Here is a 27224-nt window from a genome sequence, read left to right as displayed (position 1 = left end):
TCTTGCCCTCTTTCCCTGACCTCCTTCTTGTAGACAGAATTGAGTATGACTGAAATTGTGTTATTAAAATAACAAAACTAAATGCATTTGATAAGTGGTCTACCGTCGGCATATTTACCAAAACATTTAGTGTTGTGATACTATATTCTTTGTTAACAAAAGCCCGTCTGTGACTCCGGCTTCCTCCCACTATCCAAAGACATGCTCGTCAGGTTCATTTGTTGATTCTAAATTGGCCGTAGGTGTGCATGTGAGCGTGAATGCTTGTCTGTCTCTGTGTGTTAGCCCGTGATAGACTGGCAACCTGTCCAGGGTGTACCCTGCCTCTCGCCCAATGACAGCTGGGATAGGCTCCAGCCCCCCGTGACCCTTCACAGGACAAGCGGTTACAGAAGATGAATGAATGAATGAATTCTAGAAACTACTTACAGTGTTTCCTCTAGGATTTTTTTTTAGCAGTGGGGGCAGGCCTGCCGAAAGCACCCCCCCCCCCCCCCTTTAATATAATACTAAATAATTATATATATGAGAGTATTTGGCCGCTATTCGCGGAGAACTTAGTAACGTCAATGATTCTGATAAGCTCAGGCCGGTCGCATTCGCCTCGCAGCCGCTCAATTTGTGATCTGCTGCATAAATCCTTCGGCCGGCCGGCCGACCGGGAAAAGTCCTGGTCGTCCACTCCGCCCCTGGCCCCATTTCTGATACAGCGGCAGCAGAAAATTAAACCATGGCGGGCCGCCGCTCCAAAATCAACATAGAGGAAACACTGACTTATGCTTTAAACTTTTTCAGAACATGTAATCTTAAAAATCCCTTTCCTGCTTTAACCCCAGCTCTAAAAAATCGTGCATGTAGACTTCAAATGTTCTATTTGTTCTTGCTATTGTAGGAGACATAACGTAATTGGTTTATGCTACCGCTGCATTCGTGAAATTACCTTTTGTGTGATTCGACAAAAGGTTTTAAACCAAGACTATAGAAAATGTATCTGTCAAGTTAGTTAATTAATTAGTACTGGTATCGATATTTATTCAGTGTTTAAATTATTGTAAATATTTTGTTTGTGGTTCAAATCGGTATACGTCACTGAATGGTTGATCCCAACAGGTTATATTTAAGGTACATTAAGGTACATTAGGCTGTAAATATGCAGCATTATTTTTTTTTAAGCAAGCAAACATCATATGTTATTAATTCCTGCTCAGTAATCTGCTCAGGCTTCCCACATACAGATGAAAAGTTGGTTCAAATTAAAGTACTCACTTTTCCCTCCGCCTGTCTATCTGTCTATTGCTTTTTACTCAAAGCCAGAACTTAACACAATATCCTCTGTCTTCAGGTGATGTTGAAGTGCTTTTACTCGACTGTGCCTTCTTGTCATCAGACTTAACATAAATTCTTTGAAGAAATACCAGCGGCATGACAAAAGAGTGACAGTACCGTTTGATTCAGAAAGGCTGTGTGCACTGGTTTCCTGTATCCTAGTCCGGTCCCATGCTTCTCTCAGTCTCCTCTGCTCATCTGGGCTACAGCTGCCCATCTGTTACGTAGAGAAAATCAGGGATAAGATCACCAACATCCCAATAACGGGGTCATACTGTTTGAGCATAATGGCTCATCAGCGTCTTTTTCTGTCATTGCATGAGATTATATACATTATGAAATGAGGAAATTATAAAATTTCTAGCAGGGACACTGGACTTTTTTGTAAAATTCTCAGCGAGGGAGGAGAAAAGAGGAGGATTTAACCACTCTGACACTGATCATACCTTTCTTTGAGCAGCAGTCTGTAATGACTTAAATTATAAAATCACATTTACACAAATAAGAGCTAAAGATGATAGTGTGGCAGACATTGTGGGTCTTGGGTCTACAATAAAGAATTGTTTTATTCTATGAAATTAGTTTAAAACAACCTTCATAAAAACAATACATTTCAATACAGTTTTACATATTAAACAGTTATCTCAAATGCAGTTGAAATTAAGAATAAGTCCAAGTTGACTTTTGTTTATTTTTATTTTTAGAAAGTTATGAACCTTAGCCAGTCTGCTTGCTTTGTGATTGAATGTCAGCATTTTAAGCTTACCAGTGTGTCCTCTGTCCTTCAGGAGTGGATATCCTCTATCGATTGGGACTTACAGCTCAAAGCAGCACAGACGATCCCTACGAGAGGACGAGCTCACCTCCTGTCACTTACACCAATGTTCCCTCAACTGTGGATGTCCCTGTCTCTGGATATGGGGTGTTACTCGATGCAGCGTCTCTCTATGAGGCTCCAGCAAGCAGTCTGTTCCCAACGGAGTTTGGCGAGGAGTTTTCTGTTGTGGTTAGCCTAAGCTCCTGGCGAGCAAACAATGCTTTTCTTTTAAGTGTCAAAGATGGCAGGGACAGGCTGCGTTTTGGCATCCAGTTACTACCACGCAGAGTGGTGGTACATACTGCGGAGAAAACCTCCATCTACTTCAACTACAATTGGCAGGATGGGCGTCAGCACCCTTTTGCTGTTGGTGTTCGTGCTCGCTCAGTGTCCTTCTATGCGGATTGTGGAGCGGTGCAGCAGCAGGAACAGACCCTGGGGAGATCTCCAACACTGGGCGACTCTGGGGGTCTCTTCACTCTGGGGAGGATAAACTCCAAAGGGGCACCATTCAGTGGTCGAGTCTGCCAACTAGATATCTATCCCTCAGCCAAAGCTGCCGCGCACTACTGCAACTACCTTAAAAAACAGTGCCGGCTGGCCGACACTTATCGATTGCCTGTGTCACATCCTGGTGTGGATATTCAGGTAAATGACCCCCCTTCAACCCATCTGACAAAGTCCCTTCTTGGAGTCGCAGCTACCCATCACACCATCATCAAAGCCACTGCAGCCGTCAAACTGTCCCCACAGTATTCAACGGTACAACCTCATCTGAGGGACCAAAGCCACATTTCCACATTAGAACCCCTGTCTGACGACCCCACTTTTGCGACCCCAAGTAGACAAGCAGCTCTCGATCTTGCCTACAGTACAACAATCGCCACTGGCAAAAATGTGTTGGTGGAGAGCAGCAGGCCCCAGGGGGACAGTGACCACTCAGAAAACAGCACCGAGGAAGAGAGCAGCTCTGGGATCCAGCACACTCTAGATGCTGACCCAGGCCTGAGTTCCCCAGTCAGACGGAATCGAGTGAAGGAAGCACTCAGGAACAACTCGATCACCAGCTCTAGTCACCAGCCCCAACAGACTCATCGTGTCTTGGAGACTAATCTGAAAGTCAACAGCACCACTTTGTACAGGGAGAATCAGGTGGACACCTCAGAACATCATGATCTGGATGGCAGCTATGATGATGTAGATATGGGAGGATATGATTATGGATATGAGGAGCCAGACTTCTTCTACGACTATGAAGATGGATTCCGTGGCCCCAAAGGAGAGCCAGGTCCTCCGGTAAGTGACTGAATTTATTAATGACAAGCAGAAATATGAATGTTTATAGAATAAAATGTTTTAGATACCAGTCAAATGCATTGCTGGTCATGATTAAAGTAAAATAGGTACAAGGCATTCAAAGCAAATGTATGGCCCTCACACGTTTAAGTGTAAAAATTGTCTTTCTTCCATACACCCAGGATATATGAAAAACGTTTTGGCGGTGTGGTGATTTAAAGGCGATGACATGTCCAAGCATGGTTATTTTTTCATGTATATACAAGTTGTTAAAACACGTCATTCCATTGCTGAAATACTGCCAGCTACTTTCGTTCTTATGTTAGAGAGAATAACTCATCTGTGAACAGGAGACTTTTTTTTTTTTATATATATAATAAAACATTTGCTGTTTCAGCCTGATGATGTAAGCCATCTATCAGAATAGCTTTGCCTCCGGACAGGCTTTTATAGCTTAAGAATTGCTTACTTCTCCTCGAGTGAGAGGTGCCAAGTTTAAACTGAAGACTGTATTTAATGATGTAAGATGTCTGGTCTAAACTTCCAGATTCTATAATGCTCCTTCACTTATGAAGTTCCTTCAGGCTTGTGGAAGGGACACAGTTTAGCCAGCCCAGCACTGTTGTAGTTTATCTCCATATCTCACAGGGGTTCATGGACTGAAGTATAATGAGCATGACACACTCTTATCCAAAAGTTAGTTTCCAGTGGATTCTTTTTTTTTTGGCACAAATTATGTTAAATTGGCCAGAGTGTTCTTTTGTGGTGTAATTGTTTGTTTGTCTTGGCTACTGTGGTTAGCTACAGTTAGAGGCAAGTACAGTATGTGTTGAATGCTGGGTCAGTTGAAAGTCAGTGGTTCACTCTGTGTCAGTGACTGTTAGTTTACATTAGAACAGGTTGGCTTACGCCCTCAAAGGAAGAACTGCACAATTTTTCAGTCGCATAAAAGGACAAGTACATTGGTTTGTACCTAAGGTGCCAATATCACAGCTGAAGTGGAAAAACTATATTTTATGTATTGATTTGTCTGTTATAGGTGATGAGAAAGGAAGCTGCAGTGAACTTTTTAATTTTTAAAATGCAGATTTATATAACCTCCCCAGCTCCGCACTGTCATGGTGACTATGGTCATTATGGTTGCTTCAGTACTCTGGTGTTAGCCAAACAGTAGTCCACAAATTAGGGATGGCTATGCCTCTACAACCCTGTGACCTCATAAATGTAATGTAATGTTTTTTTGCTTGGTTGGTTTTCCCATATGCCAAATATCAAGCTCAAAAGTCACAGAACTGATGTTAGTTTATCCTTCTGATTGTAGTTTAAAGCCTCTGAATAAATAATCTTAGATTAGATCGACTTCATTATTACAAATATCCAAAAAAGGTTCAAAAAAGGGGCAACTGGACTTGTATAGTTTTTTCAGAAGACGTTTCACCACTCATCCGAGTAGCTTCTTCAGTTCTGGTGGACTGGTGGGAAGTCTGAGGTTTAAATAGGAACTCCTCCTGAAAAAACTTGCTTGTTATGCTAATAACCAGAAACTGGTGCAGCTAATTTCCCTTAACGACTGGGTACTTACCTGTAGTTGAGGGGGGGACTGTGTTGTCCCTGTCCTCTATCCTATGAATGGTTCTCTAACGACTCTTGTCCGTCAGAGGCTCCAGTGTCAAGGTGTGAATGAGACTGAAACTTCTTGGGGACAGAAGGATGACTGAGAACCTTCACAGACTTCATTATTACAAAGCTTTTGATACATGATACTGTTGCGTTGGGTTTTATTGAGCCATTACAAGAATCATCTGTGAAATAATCAAAATAAGTCAAGTTTTATTATCCCCAAATCTTCATCTGAAAGTAAGGCATATGTGGAAGTTAAAAAGTGGTTAATAAATAGTACTGCGTCAAAAGAGGACGTAGTACTGAGGTTTAATGGTTATGTGGTTTGTGATGATAGTGATGTTTTAGTTTGAACTTAAAAAGAAGGGCTGAAGAGTGGACTTCAGTTAGTCGTCACCTTTTTAATACATTTCTCCTCTTGGTAACGTATTAGCTGCTTGATATACACATGTAAGCTACACACAGCAGAAATCTAGCTTATTGACCTTAGTGTGGGTAACAGCGCCTGGGACATTGTGATTCAAAAGATGATGACCTTCATTCTGCCCTTTGACTTTCCAGAAAATGTACTCCTTGAATTGACTCTTTCGGGAAGATTTGACCTTTGACTTGGCAGCGCAGAATATTATCATTTTACTGTGTGAGTGCCTCGGTTTCTTCAGGCCCTGTTGTTGTGGTGAAGGCGGTGGTGTGCTCACAGTTTCCATGTGTCAGTGTGTGGGAGTCTGGAGGCATAAACAGCTGTTTCTTTATTCATGTTTCCCTCTGTGCTCATGTACTGCTGCGATAAGGGACATGGATGATCCAGAACAACACACTGTAACCACTAGCACAGCAAAATGTCTTCATAGTAAAACTGCTATAGAACAGTAAACGCTTTTCATTTAAATGTCTGAGTTCTGTATCTGATAGAAGCGTAGGCTTTTGGGTTGTGATGGCAACAGCTTCTCAATATTATACAGTGATGTCTTGATATTATTAGTATTAGTTCATTAAGAATTCCCTTAGCGGTGATTAAAATAATTCTATATACATGCTGACCTTATAAATGTCAGTAATATATCCTGCTTTGTTAGATTTTGTGATACTTGACTCACTCTTTACTTGATGTTTCTCCATTTTTCACCATGCTACTTTTGTAGGAGACCAACCAAATCAGTAGTGAAGATATCTTTTTACACTGCAGATCAGAACTGACGTGTCAGGTCCGTTGTAAATGAGCAAACTGAATTGAGTAAACCTTTGCTTGGTTTTATAAGCCTGGGCCCATATTGTAGTAGTTTATAGGATATCACACCACTTTCTTTGGCTTTTATCAGATCTGCCAACAAACATTGATTTAATTTGCTATCTGTGTGTATTCACTATTTGCAGTGGTAAGTGTGGTAGTAAATTCTGAATGTCATATGATTTCTCTGTTCTCTTGGTAAACAGAACAGCAGAAATGTCTTTTCAGTTTAAACCAATTTCCCATCTTTGTTAAAATACTTATACATCCAATTATAATGGTTTAATGTCTTTTATTCTTGGTGATTTAACACGAATGAAATAAAACTTGTATAATTACATCTGCAAAAATAATATACCACTGAACAGTAGGATAAAGCCAGTCTGCTGTATATTGTCAGCTTTTCCATGTTTCTCTGAGCATTCATGAAATCAATCGTGTGATTACTGGAGAATTACTTTTTAAAACTACTTTTTACTTTGATTAGTAGTAAACTGCTTGATATATGTGTCATAGTTGCTTCTCTTAATTAATGAGGAATTTGCCCAAGTTAACTGAGTATGATCACTCGTATACTAGATCAGACTGAATGAACAAATAATACATTTATAATACATGAAACATGTAATGAAACAAATAATACTGATTTATTATTAATATTATTATTGGTAAGTGTGCTTTTATACAAATGTGTTTTTACAAAATTCTAAGATAGTGTAGTCCATCATAATCCTAGTATTACAGGGCTTATTTCATGGCATGATGATGAAGGACATGTTAATCCCACGGGTTGACCAAAGACTGCCAGTGTCCGTCTCATCCTGAGACTGTAACCAGACCGTCCTGCTCAGAGCTTTCTTAATAGAGCTTTTAGCCGAGAACACTTTGCTCATTTCTTTGAACGTGGCTCTTACATAAATACAGCACATACTCACCATTGCAGAGCCCGGGACAGTGAGCTACATGTTATTGCTTGCCATTAACACACTCTATCTCTTTTTTCTTTTTCCCCCTTCACTCATCCTCTCTCTTTATCTCTCTCTATCTGTACAACATTCCCTTCTTTCTCTTCCTGTCCCTCTGTCTCTCTGGTTTAGGGTCCTCCCGGTCCCCCTGGTTTACCTGGTCCTCCGGGCAAAAGAGGTACTCGGGTGAGTAATCAGTGCACAGGTGATGGTACACAGACAGTATGCTGAAATCTGTTCATCAGGAGGAGCGTTTTACTAACGTGTGTGTAACAGGGGGAGTCGATTAAAATAGAGCTACCAGATATGTGTCTTTATATTTCTTTCCTCATGCAAGCAGAACTTAAAGGAAAACATAATAGTATAGACTCAAAAAGTACAGTTTTGTTTTGAATCTTTTGAGAGACTGACCACTCTACAGGGGTTGTCAGAAATGATTATGGAAGGACTGTAAACAGGTGAACATCAGGTCTGTCGGCTCTTAATGGACTGAGCTTGAGCTTAATTAACACATATGTTTGCAGTCAGCGTGATTAAACTCAGGAACCAACCTGTGTTTGCATGACAACGAGATACTTTGCATTGAGGGTGCAGGGGACGTTGTAGCATCAACATTAATGGCCAAAATGTTTTAGCCGCAAACAGCAGCAGCATTGGCAGCGAAAGGGTACATCTCTACTCTGATCTTGAGGCTACTCTTGCAAGGTAGTCATATGATGCAACGCTGTGATCATGCCACCAGACCTGGCATCTTTAAACAGAACAAGACACATTTACTTAACGGATGGGGGTGTGTGCTAGAGGGGTATAAAGAAGTTGACTCTTGGTCTTTGCTCTGCCTTGCACAGCCAAATCATCATGGCTAATTGAACTCATGGAATGTAAATACCTGAGGTGCTTCAGTAGAAGACATCATGAAGTACAAATAACTGTATTTCTTACAGTTAGTTTTATTCCCTCTTAATGTGTCTAGATGAGTGGGGTTGTCTCTCTCTGGATATTATGTGTGTCCATGCTTACAGTATGTGGTTTCATGTGGTTTTATGTCTTGAGTCTATCTAATAGTCTTAGCTCAAAGGAACACACAAATGTCATTTTGCTTCCTTGTATTAAAACAGTGCAGGGTATCTGTGCTGCCCAGAGGGTTAGTGGGCGAGAGTTGTTTAAGCTGCAGGCAATGAAAGATGATCCAGCAGAGATAATGTGTTCAAAGAGTTATCAGATGCCAGAATACCTCACAGCAGTTTGTAATGCTGGAAAGTTACGGTTGAAAACCTCATGTATATTGTTATTGTGTTAATAGTGGAAATGGTGGTCCCATTATGCAGCAGACTATATGTATTTAAGTGGTCACTGCAGGAGTTTGGCATATGATGTGATGTTGGTTCCAGTTTGAGAAAGGATACATGTTACAGCCAGATGACCTTGTGTCCCTATGCTGAATTTCTGCTGCTGCAAAGGATTGACTCCCTTCAAATGAAATGGAGAGCTGTCCTTATGTCTGAAGGTTTGGAAAACATGGTTGTTACAGAACATACCCCATAGGCTAAGTCATAAAATGGAAACAGAGTGAAGCTTGGGATCACTATGTGATAAAAAGCTGAGGGCAGTGCACCGTGGCTGACTTTCTGCTGCCTCAGCACAGTGGAGCAGACTCATTTTTCTGCCTCTGATTGTTAGCATTATCAGACTTTAGGCATATGAGGGCATGACATTTGGTGTGGGCATTTATCATGGAAACAGACTCTAATGAGATGTAAAGGTCTTTAATTTGAAACAATGAAGGTTAAACAATGGAGATTAAATGAAATCGTATGTCGAGCTGTTTTCTCTCTCATTCATGTCACCTGTCTTTAGATTGCTACTGTATATTTAGCCATTTTAAGACTTACTGACATGTTGTCAGCAATGTGCAATAATTTGATTTTGTATGTGTTTTTTCTTCTGTGTGGATGTGTTCCAGGGTCCCACTGGTCCACATGGAAACCCAGGACAGCCTGGACCACCTGGGCCCAAGGTGAGTAAGGGAGACATAGGCAGCTCCCTAAGAGTACCAGAGCGTTCTGGCTCCTATCTGTGTATGGTCACTGGAAATTAACATATTCAGTTCTAGGATTCTGTCAAGAAAACGCAAACAAGTCCTCCTTTCTTTTTTTTTTTCTTTGATATACCATGAATACCTGACTATTTGAGAGTCTTAAACATATTAGGAAAGAAGTGAAAAGCAAGTGATGAAATAAAATAGCCAGTTTCCTCAAAGAAAAGGAACGGACAAATGAATTGGTCATGCTTCTCAGGTTTTGTTAGGCTCAGGCTGGTTTATGGACTTTTACAGGAAACCTCTACAGCTCATGTTGCTTGCCCTGCAAGACACTTTTGTAGTGATGTCACCAGGTCACTGAATTATCCTTAAAATCCTGCACACTTACGGAAATGTGTTCTGCCATATAGTAAAAACTTTAACTGCCACAAATGGCATCAATTATAGAAACTGACGTGTTTGTTCCCTGAAGAGAGAGAGAGCATGTGCAAGTGGAATTAAACCAAACACGGCCAGATGTAGACTAGCATGATGATAATGATCAAGCATATTGTCACAGTGTAGCAGGAAAGACAGGAGGGTGGTTGTTGGCCTAGATGACATACCCTTAGATCGTTATTACACTGGTTTTCACCACGGGGCCTAAATGTGCTAGTCCCGGCTCATTAACTGATTTCATATAGAAGAAAAAAAATGAAAAGAAAGCTACTATGGGAAGCCTTTCACCAGCATGGGACCAGATACATTAGTACAACTGAGCAAGGATGTGGGCAGCTCCATGCAGATGTTTGTGGTGAGTGTATTCCTGGCTGGCTACCACAGAGTGGCTGCGTAGACCATGCAATCAGTGGTGTATGCAACAAAAAGTCATGTTATAGTACCATAAAGTGAATGCTTCATCCTCCCCCCTTCATCATGTTGGATACCTCCACACTTGTGGTTAGCAGATATACTATACCTCTAAAGATCTGTATTTTATTATGAAAGAACCAAATGTTCTCTTTTCCTTATTCTGTCAAACAGCACAGGGAGATGGATTCTTTCTTTTCACCTTGATGCATATGTGGTTGAGGTGGATTGATTGGTTATCATGAAATACTGGGTCACCTTCTGACTGTCTGTTCCTTCAGGTTGTACACCCACATTCATGAGGACAAATACAAAGTGTATCTAATACCGTCGTGACCGTTTAGTGAGTCAGCGTCAGCCCCCAAAAAACCCTCTGTGGAGGCAGGAAGGGGATTGAGAGACTCTTTGTCTCAGTTTAGAAAAATATCTCCTGTTTTTGGTTTGTAGGACAAATACAAAGGATCTAGTCACTTATGCTGAGCTTAGTGCTTAGTTGATGTGTTTTAAGCACAGTCTGAAATGTTATGACGATGTGCTCTAACCTTGAATAGGCTTGTCAATCTGCTTCATGCATTGCTGATTGTTTTTTAAAAACAGGAAGGATCTCTGGTTTTATGCTATGGGAAAAGTTTTGCTCTCCCACCCTGAGCCTTTGTATGCTTCACTGGCTGTCAGTCAAAACTATGGAAACACGATGCTCAAAATTTAAGTTGCCAGCTGGAGTTACCAGCTAGTGAGAGAAAGTGTCAACTGGAAGTTTTGTAGAGAAATGTTTAAACATCTCTGAATTTTATGCTGAATTTTAAGATATTGCAGCTTTGTCATTGATGCTGGTTTTATGTCTTACTATCCAGAGACAGTTTTCTCGTGTACAGAATTGCCTGAGTTCTGTGGCTGTTGAAATGTAGTGTAGCTGTTCTCTTACTCTTACTGTCATTCTGTAGTAGTTCTACTTTTTATTTTAAGGGTAACTGACCTGTTGTATCACCTAGTGCCTGAGCGACAGCTGTTGGACAGCTGCCCTGACATTTTACTGTTAGATACCTTGATGAATTCATGGTGGTAGCCAGTTTCCTTTTAATGCCATGCAGTGCTGCATGCATGGTAAACATATGATCGATGTTTGTGCCATCATTAATACCTAAGCTCTTTTAGATTCATTAATATTAGTCAATATACTTCTAACCTCCAGATTGGTCTAAACCTTTGCTATTTCCTGACTCATTACTTTTGTTAATTCATGTCAGTATAAGGCTTCTCATAGACTACATTTCTAACCTACACTGTGAATGTTGGATTGACATATTCAACCTAGAATGGAAAGAAAAAATGCAAAACATTTTATAAGTGTTGTCAGAAAAGAAAATAATGAAACATTGTAAAAAATCTAGTGCTGTTAGAGATTAACAGATCAAAAATAAATTTGACTTAAAGCACCCTGACCTTGTGACCCTGTCTCTGTTCAAGGGTTCGAAGGGAGACCCCGGGCTGTCTCCAGGCCAGGCTCCACCAGGAGATAAGGTAAGAAATCAGCTACTTCTCCCTGTCCATCTATTCCTTGTTTAGTTTTTCTCACATTCTGTTTTTCCACTTTTCCACAAGGTGTCTTCTGTTCCCCTATGTGTCATATCGTTTCACCTTACTTAGTGTCTGCTTACTAACTGGTTTTGTCTCACTTGTGGATTACATTAACAGTAATTGAAGCAAAACATTGTGAAATTATCCTAAAATGCTGGTACAAATCTTATGGTATAATACATTTTTTTACAAACCCACATGTGATAAGTGACTGAAGACTCAACGCTCTAATGCATAGATGATGAAAAACAGATCTTTGACTTTAATCTAATAAAATACGTTCAATTCAAATGTAAAATGCATTTGAGGGTCTGGTTTTCTGCATCCGATTTAATGCATTCAACAACTTCCCCTAATGTTCTTTTGTTAATTCTATTTACTATGATGTATGATAACTGGCCATATCTCATGTTGTGTCAACACATCTGGTTTCATTCCATCATCGTCTCTTTTTCTTCCAGACATTCTTATAATAATGATTTTCCTGAGCAGTGCTGCTAAATCTCTTGACCTGAACTCTCTGCATGAAAATTCAACACTCCGCGTACTTATAGAAATTCCCCCAGATAAATATTAAAGTTCTCTTAAAACCAGCATTATAGTGACTTCATTGTCATGTCAGACAAATTGTTGTGGACCTGTAGTCTCACCCAAGGGGTTTTCCTGCCATAAAACCTCCATAAAACTTAAGACTTAAAAAAAACTGTCTTGCTGCTGTCCTCTATGAGCAGCACCAAAGGGTTTTGCACAGTACCTAACTGAATGATCAAAAGAAATGTATGCTGAATTATATACTGCACTGAAAAGAAATGTTATAATGGCAAAAATTTAACCTACCGAATGACTGTGCATTGTACTCTGTGCTCTGTACTCTGTATGAGCTGTTCAGACACAAAAATGAGCATAATTTGTCTAATCTCCTTTCACCCTCTCACCTGACGTCCTTCCTAATTTTTCAGAATAGCTGAAAATCTCGCAACATATGGTTTTGGTTTAGAGGCAGCCATCTTTCTTATAAAAACATGGTAGACACTTTCTGAGGCGCTCATCTCGTTTGAGCTGTCCATCTCATTAACCTGTGAAAAATTCAATACTACTTTCTTTATCTTAAATAATGAATAGTCTGTTGAATCAGTGAATCAGTTCATTAATCATTTGAGAAAGTAAGAAGGTTAAGTTATTAGTCATATTTAATAATTTTCTCTAACTAAATGCATTAAAATATTGGTTATATTTTAGTGCACTGCCAGTCATTGTTACATTACCTTTATAAAGTTTTAGCAATGGGATCCGATCAATATCTTGTCTTATGGTCTTATTCTCTTAAATGACAAAGATCTTCCATTTGTTTCATTAGGGTGACCGAGGTCCACCAGGTCTACCAGGACCGGATGGATTCCCAGGTCCACTGGTAAGATATAATATGTTTAACTCCTTAGAAACTACAGACCTGTCTGAAAATATGTTTGTGTGTGTGTGGCAGTACTTAAGTTTGTTTTTTATATTTTAATGAAATGTGTGGGACTGTATTTTAGTTTGAAGGGAGGATGTTTTTTTGTTTTAATTTTCTTTAAATCCTGTGTATTTGCATACCCACTGTCTTCTTCACCTAATCATGCTGTCTGTCTTCAGTCCATCGTTGTCTCAGTAGGAGGAAATGTATACAGCATATGTATAACTTCATCTACCTGCCTCTTCACTTCATATAACTTATATGCCAGTCTGCCCTTCTCTCATTTTGGGTTTGTGATCTCTGTATTAGGATGTGCTGCTGCCTTGCTTAAATCTAATAGTCCTTGAAGTCAAGGTCAGAGGTCATCTGAAAGAGGAAAAGCACTCTTCGACGGGTCAGGTGGTCATATCCCACGCCTCCTCAGGTCCTAGATCAGCAATCGTCATGCCTATAAAAAAAGAAATCATGGGTGCTGCTATCAATAAATTAAAGGACACTGGCATTCTCCCTTTATCCATCCTTCACACAGCCATTGATGATTGTGCAATAGTTAATTCAGATTCTTTAGTGTGTTCATTGTCTCGCTTTAAGGGCCACGTTGTAATCATCAATAGACGTAATCATCCTGCCGCTGACATGGCTATGTCTACACAGTTGTCTAAGTAGGCTCTTATTGAATCTCTTGAGTCTGGTCTTCACATAGCTGGCCTTAACCTTCCTCCCAGGAGGCCACACCACTGTTTGCAGTAGCTGAACCTAATATACCCAGCACATGAACTGTGCCCCAACAGATATTTTCAGAGGAAATGACTGGCTCGAGGCCTATGCTCCTTACCCCTATGTGGGCCTATTATTGAGTGTGAAGGCTCATGTGTCACAACCTGTGAAGTGCACAACAGAGTCGGTGGGACTCTTCAAGAACGTCTGTCACTGCCCCAAAAAGATACTGACCTGGCCCTGACCTTGTGTTTTGTAGCTGCAAACATCTGTTGTTGATTATCACTCCAAAGGGAAAAAGAAAAGCTCTGATTTACTGAACAATAAATCCTGTTTAATTTTCAAAGAAGATGTGCTTATTTAACTAAATGTGGGATTTGGCTGGAGCACAGAACTAGCGTTGGATCAGAATGAGCCAACTTCTCCAGTTGTATCATTTACTGCTTTTTAATTCCACAGCTCTTTATATTTTAATTGTGTCCTTTTCCTTTTTAAACCTCACCCGTGCTGTATTCTGCAAAAGAGCTTGTTTTGTTTTAAAGAAGCTGTCCCATTTTGAGACAAACACATCACATCTTGAATCATCACCTTCTTCCTCAGGACAATCCCATGCACACTGTCCACAAACCACTACTGCTAGACTGTTTTCCTACTGATGTAGCTTTTGTTTGGGCAGTTGGTTGGTCCACCATGTTGTGCCAGACTTGCTGTGTGATTTTGGACAGACAAAGTCAGGATGACTTGGTGCAGACATTCACGTGTCCCCTCACCACTGCCCCCCAGTGAATTGCAATCACTCTGGCAGTCCCTTGACTGCACTTGAATTTGTCCAGTGCTTTGATTCATGACACGGCCTTTGGGCATCAACATTGGCCTCAATTTGTGCTTTGTGTTAAACTACCTCAGTGAACATGATACACGGTAGACCTCCTTTAGTATTGAGCTTTAATTAGTGCATGATTAGTTGTTAGAGCAACTGGAATGACTGTGAATTCTTTGTCCTGTGTTTATGCTTCAGAAATACTCAAAATACTTGTTTAATTCATTTTTAAGGGTCCCAAAGGTTATCCAGGTCCACCTGGAATGCCAGGAGAACAAGTAAGTAGTCCCGTGCGTACAGTATGTGTGTGTTCGTAAACAGCAGTTTTATATCGCCGGAAGTCCATCACTGCATTTCTTTAAAGGTTTAAAGTCTAAGTCAGTAGATGGACTGATGCTGGTTGTCTGTGTCACAGCATGCGTACGCAAACGTATACAGTATACACAAACTGGAGTGGTCCATATACTGTACAGATATACAACCACAGCTTGCATATGTTGTAAACCAGTTACACCAGTCATTCAGCTGTTTCCTTTTATCTTCTGTTTCTTCCTGTTACCTTGATGCAAAACATTTCCAGCTTGTCAAAGTACAGGTAACAAGCCCTACAGTGGGCTGGCACAACAGCAAAGTGAGACAGTGAGGGAGGGGTGGGTTGGAGGGGTGCAGAAAAGTGCAGTTAGTAGACAGGGTTGTCTGGAATGAACAGTGCTTGTTTTATTCCTGCTGGCAGAGCTGGTAGAAGTCAGTGTTTCTCTTCTTTCACTTTATCCATTCACCTAATCTCCCTATTCACTGTTCATTCATTCATTCTCTGTGTTTGCTGCAGGGCATACCAGGACCTTCTGGGGAAGCTGGAGCTGCAGGTTACCCTGGCAGGCAGGTGCAGTGAAAAACACAAAAATAGCTTCTTCATGAATCCTTTAAGATTCTTCATTGCTTTACTGAGAACCCAACAGAGTACATAACCATAATAATCATAACTGCCAAACGCACACTGATTTCTGCTGCAATGTGCACATTACATGCTCATTTTGGATTTGGACATAAGTGATAAACATTTGCTGTTTCCCCTTGAAAATGTACTGTAGCTTACAATGAAATGCAGACATAAATGGTCTTTATTTCCTTTGTTTTCATTTGCCAGCAGTAGGGATGAGAAAATATAAAGTGCGACTTAAAGTATAAACAGAATGTATTTGCAGTCAACTGTCTACAGCCAACTGCATTTCTCTTCTAAGCTCCTTTCAGAGTTTCACCATGTGAAATCGATGTGGCTGATTTTACTGTGACAATAGAGCCTTCTCATCAGAGTTTTTATTATTGTTTCTTGCAGGGCTCAGCTGGGCCACAAGGTAGTCCTGGACCTAAAGGTGTCCGTGTAAGTACAAGTATATCTCTTCAGTCATTTTGCCTAATTTTCTGGCAGTTCTCGATTGAATACTTTATTTTCTGAAAGGATTAGGACAGTGTCAGACCATCTGCCTTCCTCCAGAGAGACTGGTCAAGGTCTGACTTGTATTTCTGACATACTGCCTTGAATCTGAATCTGCTTGTGGGGGCTGGTCAAACTCTGTGTTGTCACCACGAAGGCTGACATTTTCTTCTTACTACAGTTCATTCCTCTGTAAGGAATGCTGCAAGACAGGAGAATGTAGGAAAAGAAAAGGGGATGGAAAAGAAACAGATGGGAGAAAGTATGAAAGCAAAGGTAAAGGGGTCAAATGAGCTAGTGAGAGAAGGGACTTAAGTGCAGCATTGCTGCTCAGAGAAAGAGGATATCCGGGATTACTGTGTCAGACTGAGGAAAAGGAGCCTCACAGACAGACAAGGCTGGAGTGTGAATGTGTGAAAGAGAAAAGGAATGAAATGGTGGGACAAGAATGCACAAATGACTCATACACATCACCTTTAGCGTACACCAACTAACCAACTAAAAACCGGAATACAGCAAAAGTAGTTCTTTGCTGCAGCTGTGTTTTGTGTTGAATGGAAAGGCAGCAACACTGATCCTGCCTCTTACTGAAATTACTCGAGATTTTCATGTCACCTCATTGTACTTACCCAGCCAACAAATGTAAAAAGAGTGTGACATATCAAGCATCTAGCCAGCGACGCCAAATATTATTTCAGTCATAGAAATGCAGAAAATACTTAATTCTAAATGATGTTGTAGTACTGTGTGAGTTCACAGACACAAGAGCTCAGTACAAGATTGATTCATCATGGCATCCCATGGGAAATTCTGTAAAATGTGTGCCCTGTGTGAGGCTCGAACTCCCAACCTTATGAGACTGACGTGCTGCTTCCTTCAACATGCTGTGTTACCACTATACCAGCTTTTTTGGTGCCAGGTTTAATAGAAGCACAGTGGAGTGATTTACCAAATTAAATTCTCTTTCACACTGTAGATGTGTTTTTGTGGTGTTGGAACACAGAACACCGAAATGAAATATTGCTCATTTTCAGGGTTTCATTGGACCTCCTGGTGTTGCTGGGCCGCCAGGACTGGAGGGAGAGAAAGTGAGTGATGTTTATTTGTTTTAAGTGCACGTCATGTCGGAGTCCTTTTGGTCATGATTCCATTGATTAAATTTTTATAGTAGTAATGCATCAACTTGTTTTTATTTTCTAGGGCATTCCCGGTCCTGTTGGAAAACCTGGCCCCAAAGGAAGACACGTAATAATGAATCTATTTATTTTTATTTTTTCAGCCACAATTCCTAGTTTGCTGAACAGCAAAGATATTCTTGTGTGGAAAATTATGTAAAAAGGACACTGAGGACCACAGGTTAAATGGTGCAGAGAGAGCTAAGACAAGAGAGCCATATTGCAAATGCAGTATTTTAAAACTATGCTACTGTGTTGAAGTCGCCAAGTGGGCCCAGTGTTTTATCTAGTTAACATACTGACAGATCTTGCACCATTTTTATTTCATGTAAAGTTAACGTTGAGCAATAGTTAGAGGAAACTGTGTCGTAAATGCTAACTGTAAGTTTGAAACTGAACGCTACATGACATGCATGACGTGAGTGTACTTCTCTGCCAGGGTGTGGTGGGTGATGCAGGAGAGAGGGGGCCTCCTGGCCCAGATGGCAATGAGGTGAGAACTCGTATCTGCCTCCTGGTGAATGCCGTTTTCCTCCTATTCAGTCCTATCTTGTTGTTTCCTGCATTAACAAGTCATTCTGCAACACAGTGGATGAACAGAAACCATATTAATCTGTTCAACTGTACAACTTTATAAATAGCTAATATTATAGTACATTTGGAAACAGCTTTTTGAGCAAAGTTTAGTTTTTTTTAAACTTTTTTTCAATTTTACTGAGCAGTCCTGGGTTTCAGACATAAATATGTGTGTTGAGATGCTTTGTCATTTAGGAGGTTAGATTTGCCCATTGTACAGTAGCCTTGAGAATGAGAAATTTTCTGTACTGTAAATTTCCTGTCCTGTGTACTTAGGATGTTGCTGTGATGTTTCACAGGGCCCTGTTGGTGGGATTGGCATCAGTGGCTTCCCTGGTCTGAGGGTGAGTTTATATTTAGCAGAGGTAATTTTTAATGTTACATTTCCCAGTGTCTCATCGGCACTTTGTTAGATGTATCTTCACTTGGCTCACAATTGTGCGTCTGTCTGTCCTCGTCTGTCGTTTTTTTATTCTGCTTGCCTGTCTGTAATGATTACAGTGAGGTTTGGTTGATTGACGGCAGGATGATTTTCTTGCTGCCAGCTATTTCTTGATTAGACTTGCAATATTGCTTCTTCTTTTGTATAGATGTATTATGAGTCTCACTGTTAACAACTGCCTCTACTGACAGAGTGACTGCCAAAAGTTATTTCCTGTGTGTTTAGAGTTTGGCCACTGTTAAGGCTTTAAGTAATCCTGAGGGATTCAAACAAATAGAATGTAAATATGAAAAGCTTCAGACCTTAACATGGGCTTAGCATGTTTAAAAGGTCCAGATGTTGGAAACTGTTGAGGAAGTGCAGCTATGAGGTACAGAGGAAATGAAGGAATTCAACTTCAGATTATGAAGATGTCCTGTGTGGATAGTAGGGCAGGTGTACAGACAGTGGAGCTTGCATTACAGCTGTACCACTGGGGCGACCTTTTTTGTCTAATCTTGACATATCTCTTATCTTTATCATTAATCAAACAAATGGGTCTGCGACTCTGCATAAAAATGTGCATCATTCCAGTTAAGATATTGCAGCATTAATTAGTGTTAGTAAAACGGATAACTTGTCATGTCACAAGCAACACATTTTAATAATTTCATCATAACAATAGGACTGTTGAAAACATACCTAGACACCACTGCAAAAACTATTTAGAACTGTCTCACTTAATTTTACAAATCAACATGGTGTTTGAGAAAAACACTCCCACCGTAATGGTGAGAGAGAACCTGGGAGGTTCTCATTACACTCCAGTCATAGGTCTAATAGAGAATATTTTTTTTCTTTTTCTTTTTTACGGCAGAATGTAGTACAGCGTGAGTTCACAGAGGCCGCTTAAACATCTAGATGTTAATGTCAACAAAATGAATACAGCTGGAAACAACACCTTCCCTGTGCCACCCTTTCAAGCTTCATTTATGCTAGTTCGCTGTCCTCTGAGCAGATTTATAGGGGTGTTTGAGGGGATCATTATGTGGCACTAGACACATCTGGAGGGATGGGGTTTCCTCAACCTTCACCTCAGCTTCTGGCTGTAAATCAGCTTTAATACTAACACAGTCAGCCATGAAATATTCAGACACATGTTTAAGTATTTTGTTTTTACTTAAACAATGCTTTCATCTAGCAGATGGTTACAGATAAAAAAATATATACAGAGAACACAAAGGCTTTAAAATAAAACAGTTTTTCTTAAATTTGAATTTCAATTCTCATCAGAATATGGTACCAGAGTGTGGTAACATGCCACTGAGATTTCAATATGGAAATGAAGAGGAAAAAATACACCTGGACACAATTTGATTGTCCTGCAACCATCAGAGCCATTTCAGCAAATTCAACTCCACAGTACTCAGATGACTTGTATGACTACATCACTGTTACTCCTCTGTCCGTCACCATATAAAACCCACCAAAATGGTCAAAGGGGGTCGGTGCTGACTTGCTGTCAGTCCATTTTCTTAAGATAAGATTAATGTTGATGTATGGAAAGAGTATTTTGCCACAAATTGTGAGCTTTGGTTGTAATTTAAACAGAATCATAAGTCAGAAGCCACAGTGGTAATAAAACCTCACGTTGTCAGAGTCTGTCATTCTCTTAAGCCCTTTCTTTTCCTTTCCTGGGTTTACATTATACTTCTTAAGTCTCTGTTAAGGTGCCACACACTTTGTGCCTCACGGCTAGTGAACCACACTTGACCTCGTTCAGTGATGTTGAGCATAATTTCTGATGCAAGTGTGTTTACAATGTATTTTGGCTTGACTTTGAGCTTTAGTGGTATGTGACTGAATAAACACTATGCACCATTAATAAGCTGATGGAGCTGATGATAGGACTATGATCTTTATGTAATGATTTATTGCGACAGATTTCCAAAATGCTGTAGCTGCAAAGAAAAGTGTGCATGCATGTAATGTATGCTTCATTCATATGACAGTTCCATTATCCCACTTTATCCTGCAGACATGTGGACAGCACATAGAAAGGCTTTATCCACTCAAACACTGTAATCTAAATTAATTTTTCCCACTGGTGTTTTACATTTTGGGAATGTGATAGACCCTATTTACAGTCAGTCTAGTCAGATAGGAAACACAGGGGTTTGTAGTTTGCAGCCAAACCATTTAGACCTCACTAAAGAAGCAATTGAAAACTAGCCCAGTGACTTCTGCATAGGTGTGGGTGAGAGAGCCTTGTTTTGCCTGTGAAGAACTTTTTTTTCTTATGCTTACAATGATTTATTTAAACTGTTTAAGTGCGTAAGTAATTCTTCCAGTGTGCATTAGGATTGGAGGAAGGCCAACCCTGGCTGGTATGCAGCCAGTTAAATTTGTGGCTACGAGGTACATGTTGTATATGTAGCCAAGTGTAAATTAAAAAAAACTTTAATCTGATTTGGATTGTATCTAGATATGAAACACTTGACATGACAGCCCTGTGTGCAGAAGCATTTAATATTTGATTGGATTTTGAGGCTACCATGGTTGTGTTGAAACAAGAAGAACAGGAATGCAACAATCTGGTTTTCATCTGGTCTTGAATCACTTGTCTTCCCGTGTGGCTGGCAGATAGTGGTTTGGATGATCTCTAACCACCTGGCAGTCAGGCCTCCTCTTGACAGCAGTTAGAGCAAAGGCTTAGTGAGGTATGTTGATGCACCAGATCACTACAGCTGGATTGGTGGACACCAGAGGTTTCTGTTCTCTTTTCTGTTGATCTTTTTTTTTTTTTTTTTTTTTTTATGTTTTCGCTATTGAAAGCCTCTTTTGGTGGAACATGTGATTTGTGTTTGGCGTGTCGCAGTACGACAGTGAAGCTGCAGCATCAAACGCAGATCTTACAGGGTCCAGATGGACTTCTAGTTTAAGCCACATGTCCGAATGACACACCATAGGCCATGTTCTCTCACTCACCTCTCACTTACAGCTTTTATTTTGTTTTTGTATTTATATCTGACATTGGTCAGTTGGTACAATGTCAGATTTGTTATACTAACTTTTTTAATGTCGAGATTTGCTGCAAAGAAGTGGTAGAAATGTTGGATTCTCAGTTGTTTTATAATCATTGACATTCATTCTATGATTTGATCGTTTACAGACCTTGACTTTACTCGTGGCTTTCTAGGAACAAATTCTGCCAAAGACATTGTTTTACACTTACTCCAGTCACTTTCAAGCCTTCACTCTGTCTCAAGCATGAATAAAAACTTAATTAGGCAGGGTACTGGTTTTCTTAATAAATAAAACCTTTACTACAATACCAAAGGAATCCATGTCCATACACAGGCACAGAAATCTGCCATTAATTACTCTTTGTCAGTGGAACAATGTGCATGTGCTCTTTTGAACCTAGACACACATGCACACACTTACTGTTGTCACCACAACTCAAAAACACAGCGAAAACCACCTGATCACACTTTCTGGCCATTCTCACCTCACCTCTGTCAATTAAGAGTGGATGTTGTGGGCCAGTAGAGGTGAGCAGGGCCGAGCCCAGACCAATACAAGTCTACAGAATACACTGTCAGCACTGCTTAAAAGGAACGCTCATGTCAAGAAGGGATCAGAAATATTTTGTGTAAATAATGTTACTCAGTGTTAGTCCAGTACAAGTAGTATTAATGGCTCTGTGCATTTGTGATACATAAATATTATGTCATTCTCTCCACAGGGGGATCCAGGGCCTGAGGGACCACGAGGACTGCCTGGTTTGGTGGGACCTCAGGTAGGCTAGATATTGGCTGCTGCTAATGCTCTAAATTTTAGGAAAACACTGTACAATACTGTTAGTTTATTAATTAATAATGAAAGGCATAAATCTAGACTTAACATGTACATATGTTGACATTAGGGGTGTAACGGTACACACAAGTCACGGTTCGGTACGTACCTCGGTGTGGGGGTCACGGTTCGGTATGGGTTTGGTACAACGGGAAAAAAGCAACAAAAACTCACACGTATAAAACTAACTTTTTTCATTTATTTTGACACCAATAGACTGAAAAAATAAAAACCACCACCTGTTATAAAAGTAAAAAGTAAAAGTAAAAATTTGAATAAAACATAAAACAGATGCATTAGGAGGGTTCTCATACCATTCATTCATTTTGTTCATATAGAGGAAAAGAAAAAGCACAATTTCTTGTAGAGATAAACTGAGGGCGTGCCATCGCCGTTATGTTGCACCGGGAAACCAAAGTGTTCCCACACTGGTGTTTTAAATGAAGCCGACGGCTCTTCCAACTCCACACTTCTCTTAGTACATCCATCCGTGCTCCACACTGTCAGTTACTGTTCTTCTTCGTCTGTTTTTCTTCTTCTGTAGGCTAATAACGTTTGCTGGCAGCTTTTAGACTCATTACCGCCACCTGGATTGAAGTGAGGACTTTTTTTTTAATAGGCTACTCACTCAGACGTATTTACTGTATGACTGCGTGCACCGAACCGTGACACCACGGGACGAATACAAATACCGTTGCACCCCTTGTTGACATGTATAAACATAATGATCAGCGTCCTTGCTTTTCTTTCATTCTGTCTGACTGATTTTTCAACTTTCCCTCCCCCCTCCTCTCTTCACTCCGTGGCAGGGCCCAGCAGGACGAGCCGGCCTGCCTGGATTGAAAGGTGATAAGGTGATCTAAATATTTATATTATTGCAGTGCATCTGTGTGTAATGTGTCACTAGCTTAGCTGACATAATTTGACATATTATGAGAGACCCTGCGGACATTTTTGTAACACAGTCACTAATTTGAACTCAATATAAAGTTCAATATAACGACAGTATGTATAAGCAATTCTTTATGTTAAATATTGCTATTGCTGCTATATAACTTCTTACAATCTGGTCAATGGATTTTGATGGTTTTAACGTGTTCCTACACAATGTAATGTGTATATGTTTTACAATATACTGTACAATGTGCACTGGTTTTTTTCAATCTATTTGTTATCTATGGTTGTGTTAGGATTACTGTTGCAGGGTGGTGTTGTGTTATATCTCTGTATGATACCATGAAATCTAGGGTGAAGTAGGACATAGGGGCGAGCCAGGAGAGATGGGGTACCAAGGTGATAAGGTAGGTCTTCTGTGTCACAAGAATTACATACCACTTGGCATCTAACACAACAATCAGTAACTTTTATCGGACATGATGTCACTTTCTACAACCCCAGCACACAGAGACACATATGACCTGATAATACGTCTACGATTAATGCATTCTGTTTCAGGTTTTTTAAACATGCTGATGTGAGCTTTGTTTTTCAGCTGTTACAAATAACTGGACAATAACTATGAAAGAACAGTTGTCTTCTAAATCAGGAAAAAAGTAAAGCACTTCCATATATTCAGAAATACATGGTGTGAGTTTAAATACATGCAGATGATGATTCATTAATCATATGAAGTCATCACATAAGGCTTTTTCCATGTGGATGAGGGAGGCACATCCAGACATGCACTGTGTTGTATGGAAACACACACAAAGGGTGTGTATGACCAGTTTAAGAGAACTGTGTCTGTATCTTTCAGGGTGCTTCTGGTGCACCAGGTGTTCCTGGACCCAGAGGGAAACCAGGACCGCCGGTATGTTCGTGTGAGTGTGTATGTGTCTGTGCATATATGGGTGCATGTGTAGAAATTACTGAATGTGTATTTATTAGTGCCTTGGCGTGTTTGTTCCATTTTTGTTAAACTTGACAAAGCAGAGTAAGCATGGTTTACCACATAATTTGTTTGCTTGTCAAAAGACTCTTTTAAAGAAGAAATATGAAACATTAAAAGCTCCCCTGCAAGGAACAAGGTGAACAATTCATGGTGGTCTAGAGTAATGAGAATAATCACATAGTTGAACCAGTGTAATAAGAAGGAGAAGTATGTAAACTTTTTTACACATACATTTGCCAAAAGAGCTGCAGATTAACTAGGGTAAGTGCTACTGAAGTGTTTCATCCATTCAGTCCACACTGGCTCCAGCCTCCTCCTAGTGTAAGTTCCTCAGAGCCAAATATTTTATTGTCAGTGGCAAAGTGGAGCTGACAAGGTGACAGAAGAGAAGGGTTATTGAATAGTATCAAATTGTTGTCAGAAAATAATGTAACGTCACTTACACAGAGTAAAAGTGATTTTTTTGATTCCACATTTTCATGCTGTGTTTTTTTTATTTATTTTTTTAAACTATTGTCTCTGGTTTTCTTTTCTGTATTTTAAACAGGGTAGAATTGGAGAAATTGGGGCACAAGGACCATCTGGGCCTCCAGGACCAGAGGTAGGATGTTATCAAGTTTTCTTTTTCTTTTTGAAGTAGTATTATTATTATGTAAAATATTTGTCTCTGCGTACAATGAGGTCTGTATGCATAAAACAAGCCATATGAAATGAACACACGATCACACAATCTGAACATTCTGAACATCTGAACAATCATTTTGCTGTGCAGTTTTATAAGCAATTCAAGTGTAACAACCTGAATTCAAGTCACTGCACCCATTCATTGATTTGCACTTAATATTAGTTAGATGAGCTTTAATGGAAGCCAGTTATCAGCTGTTTAGGACAGATTCCATCTTTTGTTTTCAGGCTTGTAAACTAAATGCACAGAAACATGAGTAAGAAAAAGACAGAAGGTAGCATAAGGGTGTTTTCACACCTATATTTTGTCTGAATACAGGGAGTAATTGATACGGTATTGTTACAGTGTTGCATTTAACCTTGGTTCAGTTTGTGTTTTACAGAGCAATTGAGACAAAGTTTTGACAGTCCCTCAACGCTATGTTCTTGCAATCAGTTTGTAATTGGTCATAATTTTGCAAAAAAAAAATAAAATAAAATTTTTTAAGAAATAATTAAATAAAGAGGAGCAGAGGCAGCTAGTTGGGCCATGGTGTTAACTGTGCTCTCTGGTTCATGTACTAGTATTCTGTGTATAAACAATATGTTCGGATCAAGCAACTAGGCTGCGTGTAGAAAACAAGGTTTAAGTGTATATGATGAGACAATGCCCTGCTGCTGCCACACACCTCCCAAGGAGCAGCAGTGTGCTGCCACACACCTCTACTGGAGCAGCAGTTTTCAGACTTGGATAAGATGAGACAATAAGAAATGATCCCAATGTGGGATTATTTATGCCACAGTGAGCGCAGAAACTTGGTAGGCGCCTTACTCCTTGGGCAACATGTGTTCACATGGTGAAAGAACTGCTCTGGGGAGCTTTTGCAGTCGGGGTAAGAAAGCCCTCTCTAGTCTGGCTCAGCTTGGTTCACTGGTTTCACAAATGTGATTGCTGTGTTCACAGCAGCAAAAAGGAACCGACCTGAGGGATAAACACTCACACTGTACTGATACAAGTGGCATGACACCTTGAACTCTAAAATATTGTCAAGTGCATATTGTTATTACAGTTTCAGTAATATGTTGAGACAGCAATCTACAGATTACTTGGTGTAGTAAAACAGTTGTAATTGGCATTTCCAACATAGACACATATGTTTTACAAGATTGCTAGACATTCATGGTCACTGTTAATTAGTAATGAATGTGTGATTGTGTGGTGTTTCTGCTGATCTTCACTTTGATCTATGACCTGATGTCTTGAAAACTAATGGAGTTTTAGGTGATCTTCTTACATTGAAATGATGTTATGGGAAATACGAGATTTCAAAGATGACTTTTTGATGATTGTATTGTCCTTTGTTTCCTTCACACTCTAACATCAACAGTTTCACTTATAAATTAGATAGTGTGGTAGTCTAGTAGAAACAATGATTGCAGCCCCTGCCATGGTGACTACTGAGCCTTCTGCAGTATATCATAATAAGATCAGATAATAGATTTCACTCTGATTCCCTGTTTTGCGCTTTACTTATTCACTCTTCAGTTGTGCAATGATTGTTTGATTGCAAGCATTTAAGACACCAGTCATCTTCCCTTTACAGCATTAAAACAACATTTAGACGTTTGTTTTTCTGTTTCTTGAATAGTCTTCAAGCAGCCTGTGTTTTGGATGTTGGATACTTCACTTTTTGTCAAAGAGTCATTGTTGATGCTGCACAGCATGTGAAAAGCATGGAAATGTCATAGACACATGCAGCATTCAGGAGTGCTACATGAGTCAAGGTCACATAGGCCACAGCCAGCAGGCATATCTTCTTAAATGAGTGATTGTGTCATCGCAGGTATGCCTGGAGGTATTCAGCTCAGTAGCAGTTGTCACTGTTTTTACATCAGTTTTCTATAAGCCCGCCTACGCTCAAGAAAGACGCTGCCCCTGTGTCTGTCTGATGCAGATTTATGCAGGACACCTGCAGTTAGTTGCAAGGAGGCGTTGCTGTAGTACATCAGCACATAAAAGGCCCACAACTGTCAGACCTAGTGGGACCATAACTGGAATGTAAAATGTAGTGTCCTGTGTTACACCCAGAGATGCAATGAGTTGGATTAATGCTTGGTATTATACAACTCTGTTGACACAATAACTATATATATATATTTATTTTAATAATAGCATCTCTCTCTTGATTTTCTAAGGGATTTCCTGGAGACATTGGAGTGCCAGGGCCCAATGGTCCACCTGGACCAAAGGTAAGTCTTCTTTGTCTCCCTTTATTTCCATGCACTCTTCCACTCTGTCCATCCAGCTGAATTCATGCATCCAACTGCATTTCAGGGTTTGCAGGGTGCAAGAGGTCCCCAAGGCCCACCAGGTCCGAAAGGAACGCAGGTGAGGCAGTTTAACACCTGAGTTCAACACGTGTGCTCAGGTTTTAGATTCACTGATACTTGGAGGTGGAAAATGTGGCTTCATTTGATCAAGATCTGTCAACACA

At 40.1% G+C, this 27224-nt stretch overlaps 1 protein-coding gene across 2 annotated transcripts in view; it reads left to right on the top strand.

Moving 5' to 3' along the window:
• col24a1 (collagen type XXIV alpha 1 chain) overlaps positions 1–27224 on the top strand; it is an 80176-nt gene that overhangs the window by 11995 nt on the left and 40957 nt on the right. For both annotated transcript variants that reach the window (XR_014699166.1, XM_084548354.1), the window contains exons 3-21: positions 2115–3439; positions 7385–7438; positions 9216–9269; positions 11610–11663; positions 13078–13131; positions 14944–14988; positions 15540–15593; positions 16047–16091; positions 17180–17233; positions 17346–17390; positions 17760–17813; positions 18196–18240; positions 22066–22119; positions 22985–23029; positions 23423–23476; positions 23932–23985; positions 24614–24667; positions 26926–26979; positions 27065–27118. Coding sequence is in view for 1 of the 2 variants with exons in the window: in XM_084548354.1 (XP_084404480.1) it covers positions 2115–3439; positions 7385–7438; positions 9216–9269; positions 11610–11663; positions 13078–13131; positions 14944–14988; positions 15540–15593; positions 16047–16091; positions 17180–17233; positions 17346–17390; positions 17760–17813; positions 18196–18240; positions 22066–22119; positions 22985–23029; positions 23423–23476; positions 23932–23985; positions 24614–24667; positions 26926–26979; positions 27065–27118 (2252 nt within the window). In the remaining variant the exon portion in view is untranslated. The remainder of the gene's footprint in view (positions 1–2114; positions 3440–7384; positions 7439–9215; positions 9270–11609; positions 11664–13077; positions 13132–14943; positions 14989–15539; positions 15594–16046; positions 16092–17179; positions 17234–17345; positions 17391–17759; positions 17814–18195; positions 18241–22065; positions 22120–22984; positions 23030–23422; positions 23477–23931; positions 23986–24613; positions 24668–26925; positions 26980–27064; positions 27119–27224) is intronic.

Source organism: Chelon labrosus, assembly GCF_963514085.1.
Source record: "Chelon labrosus genome assembly, chromosome: 7".
Classification (NCBI taxonomy): Eukaryota; Metazoa; Chordata; class Actinopteri; order Mugiliformes; family Mugilidae; genus Chelon; species Chelon labrosus.
Note: the sequence above shows the minus strand (reverse complement) of the source record. Positions and strands in the feature narration are given on the sequence as shown.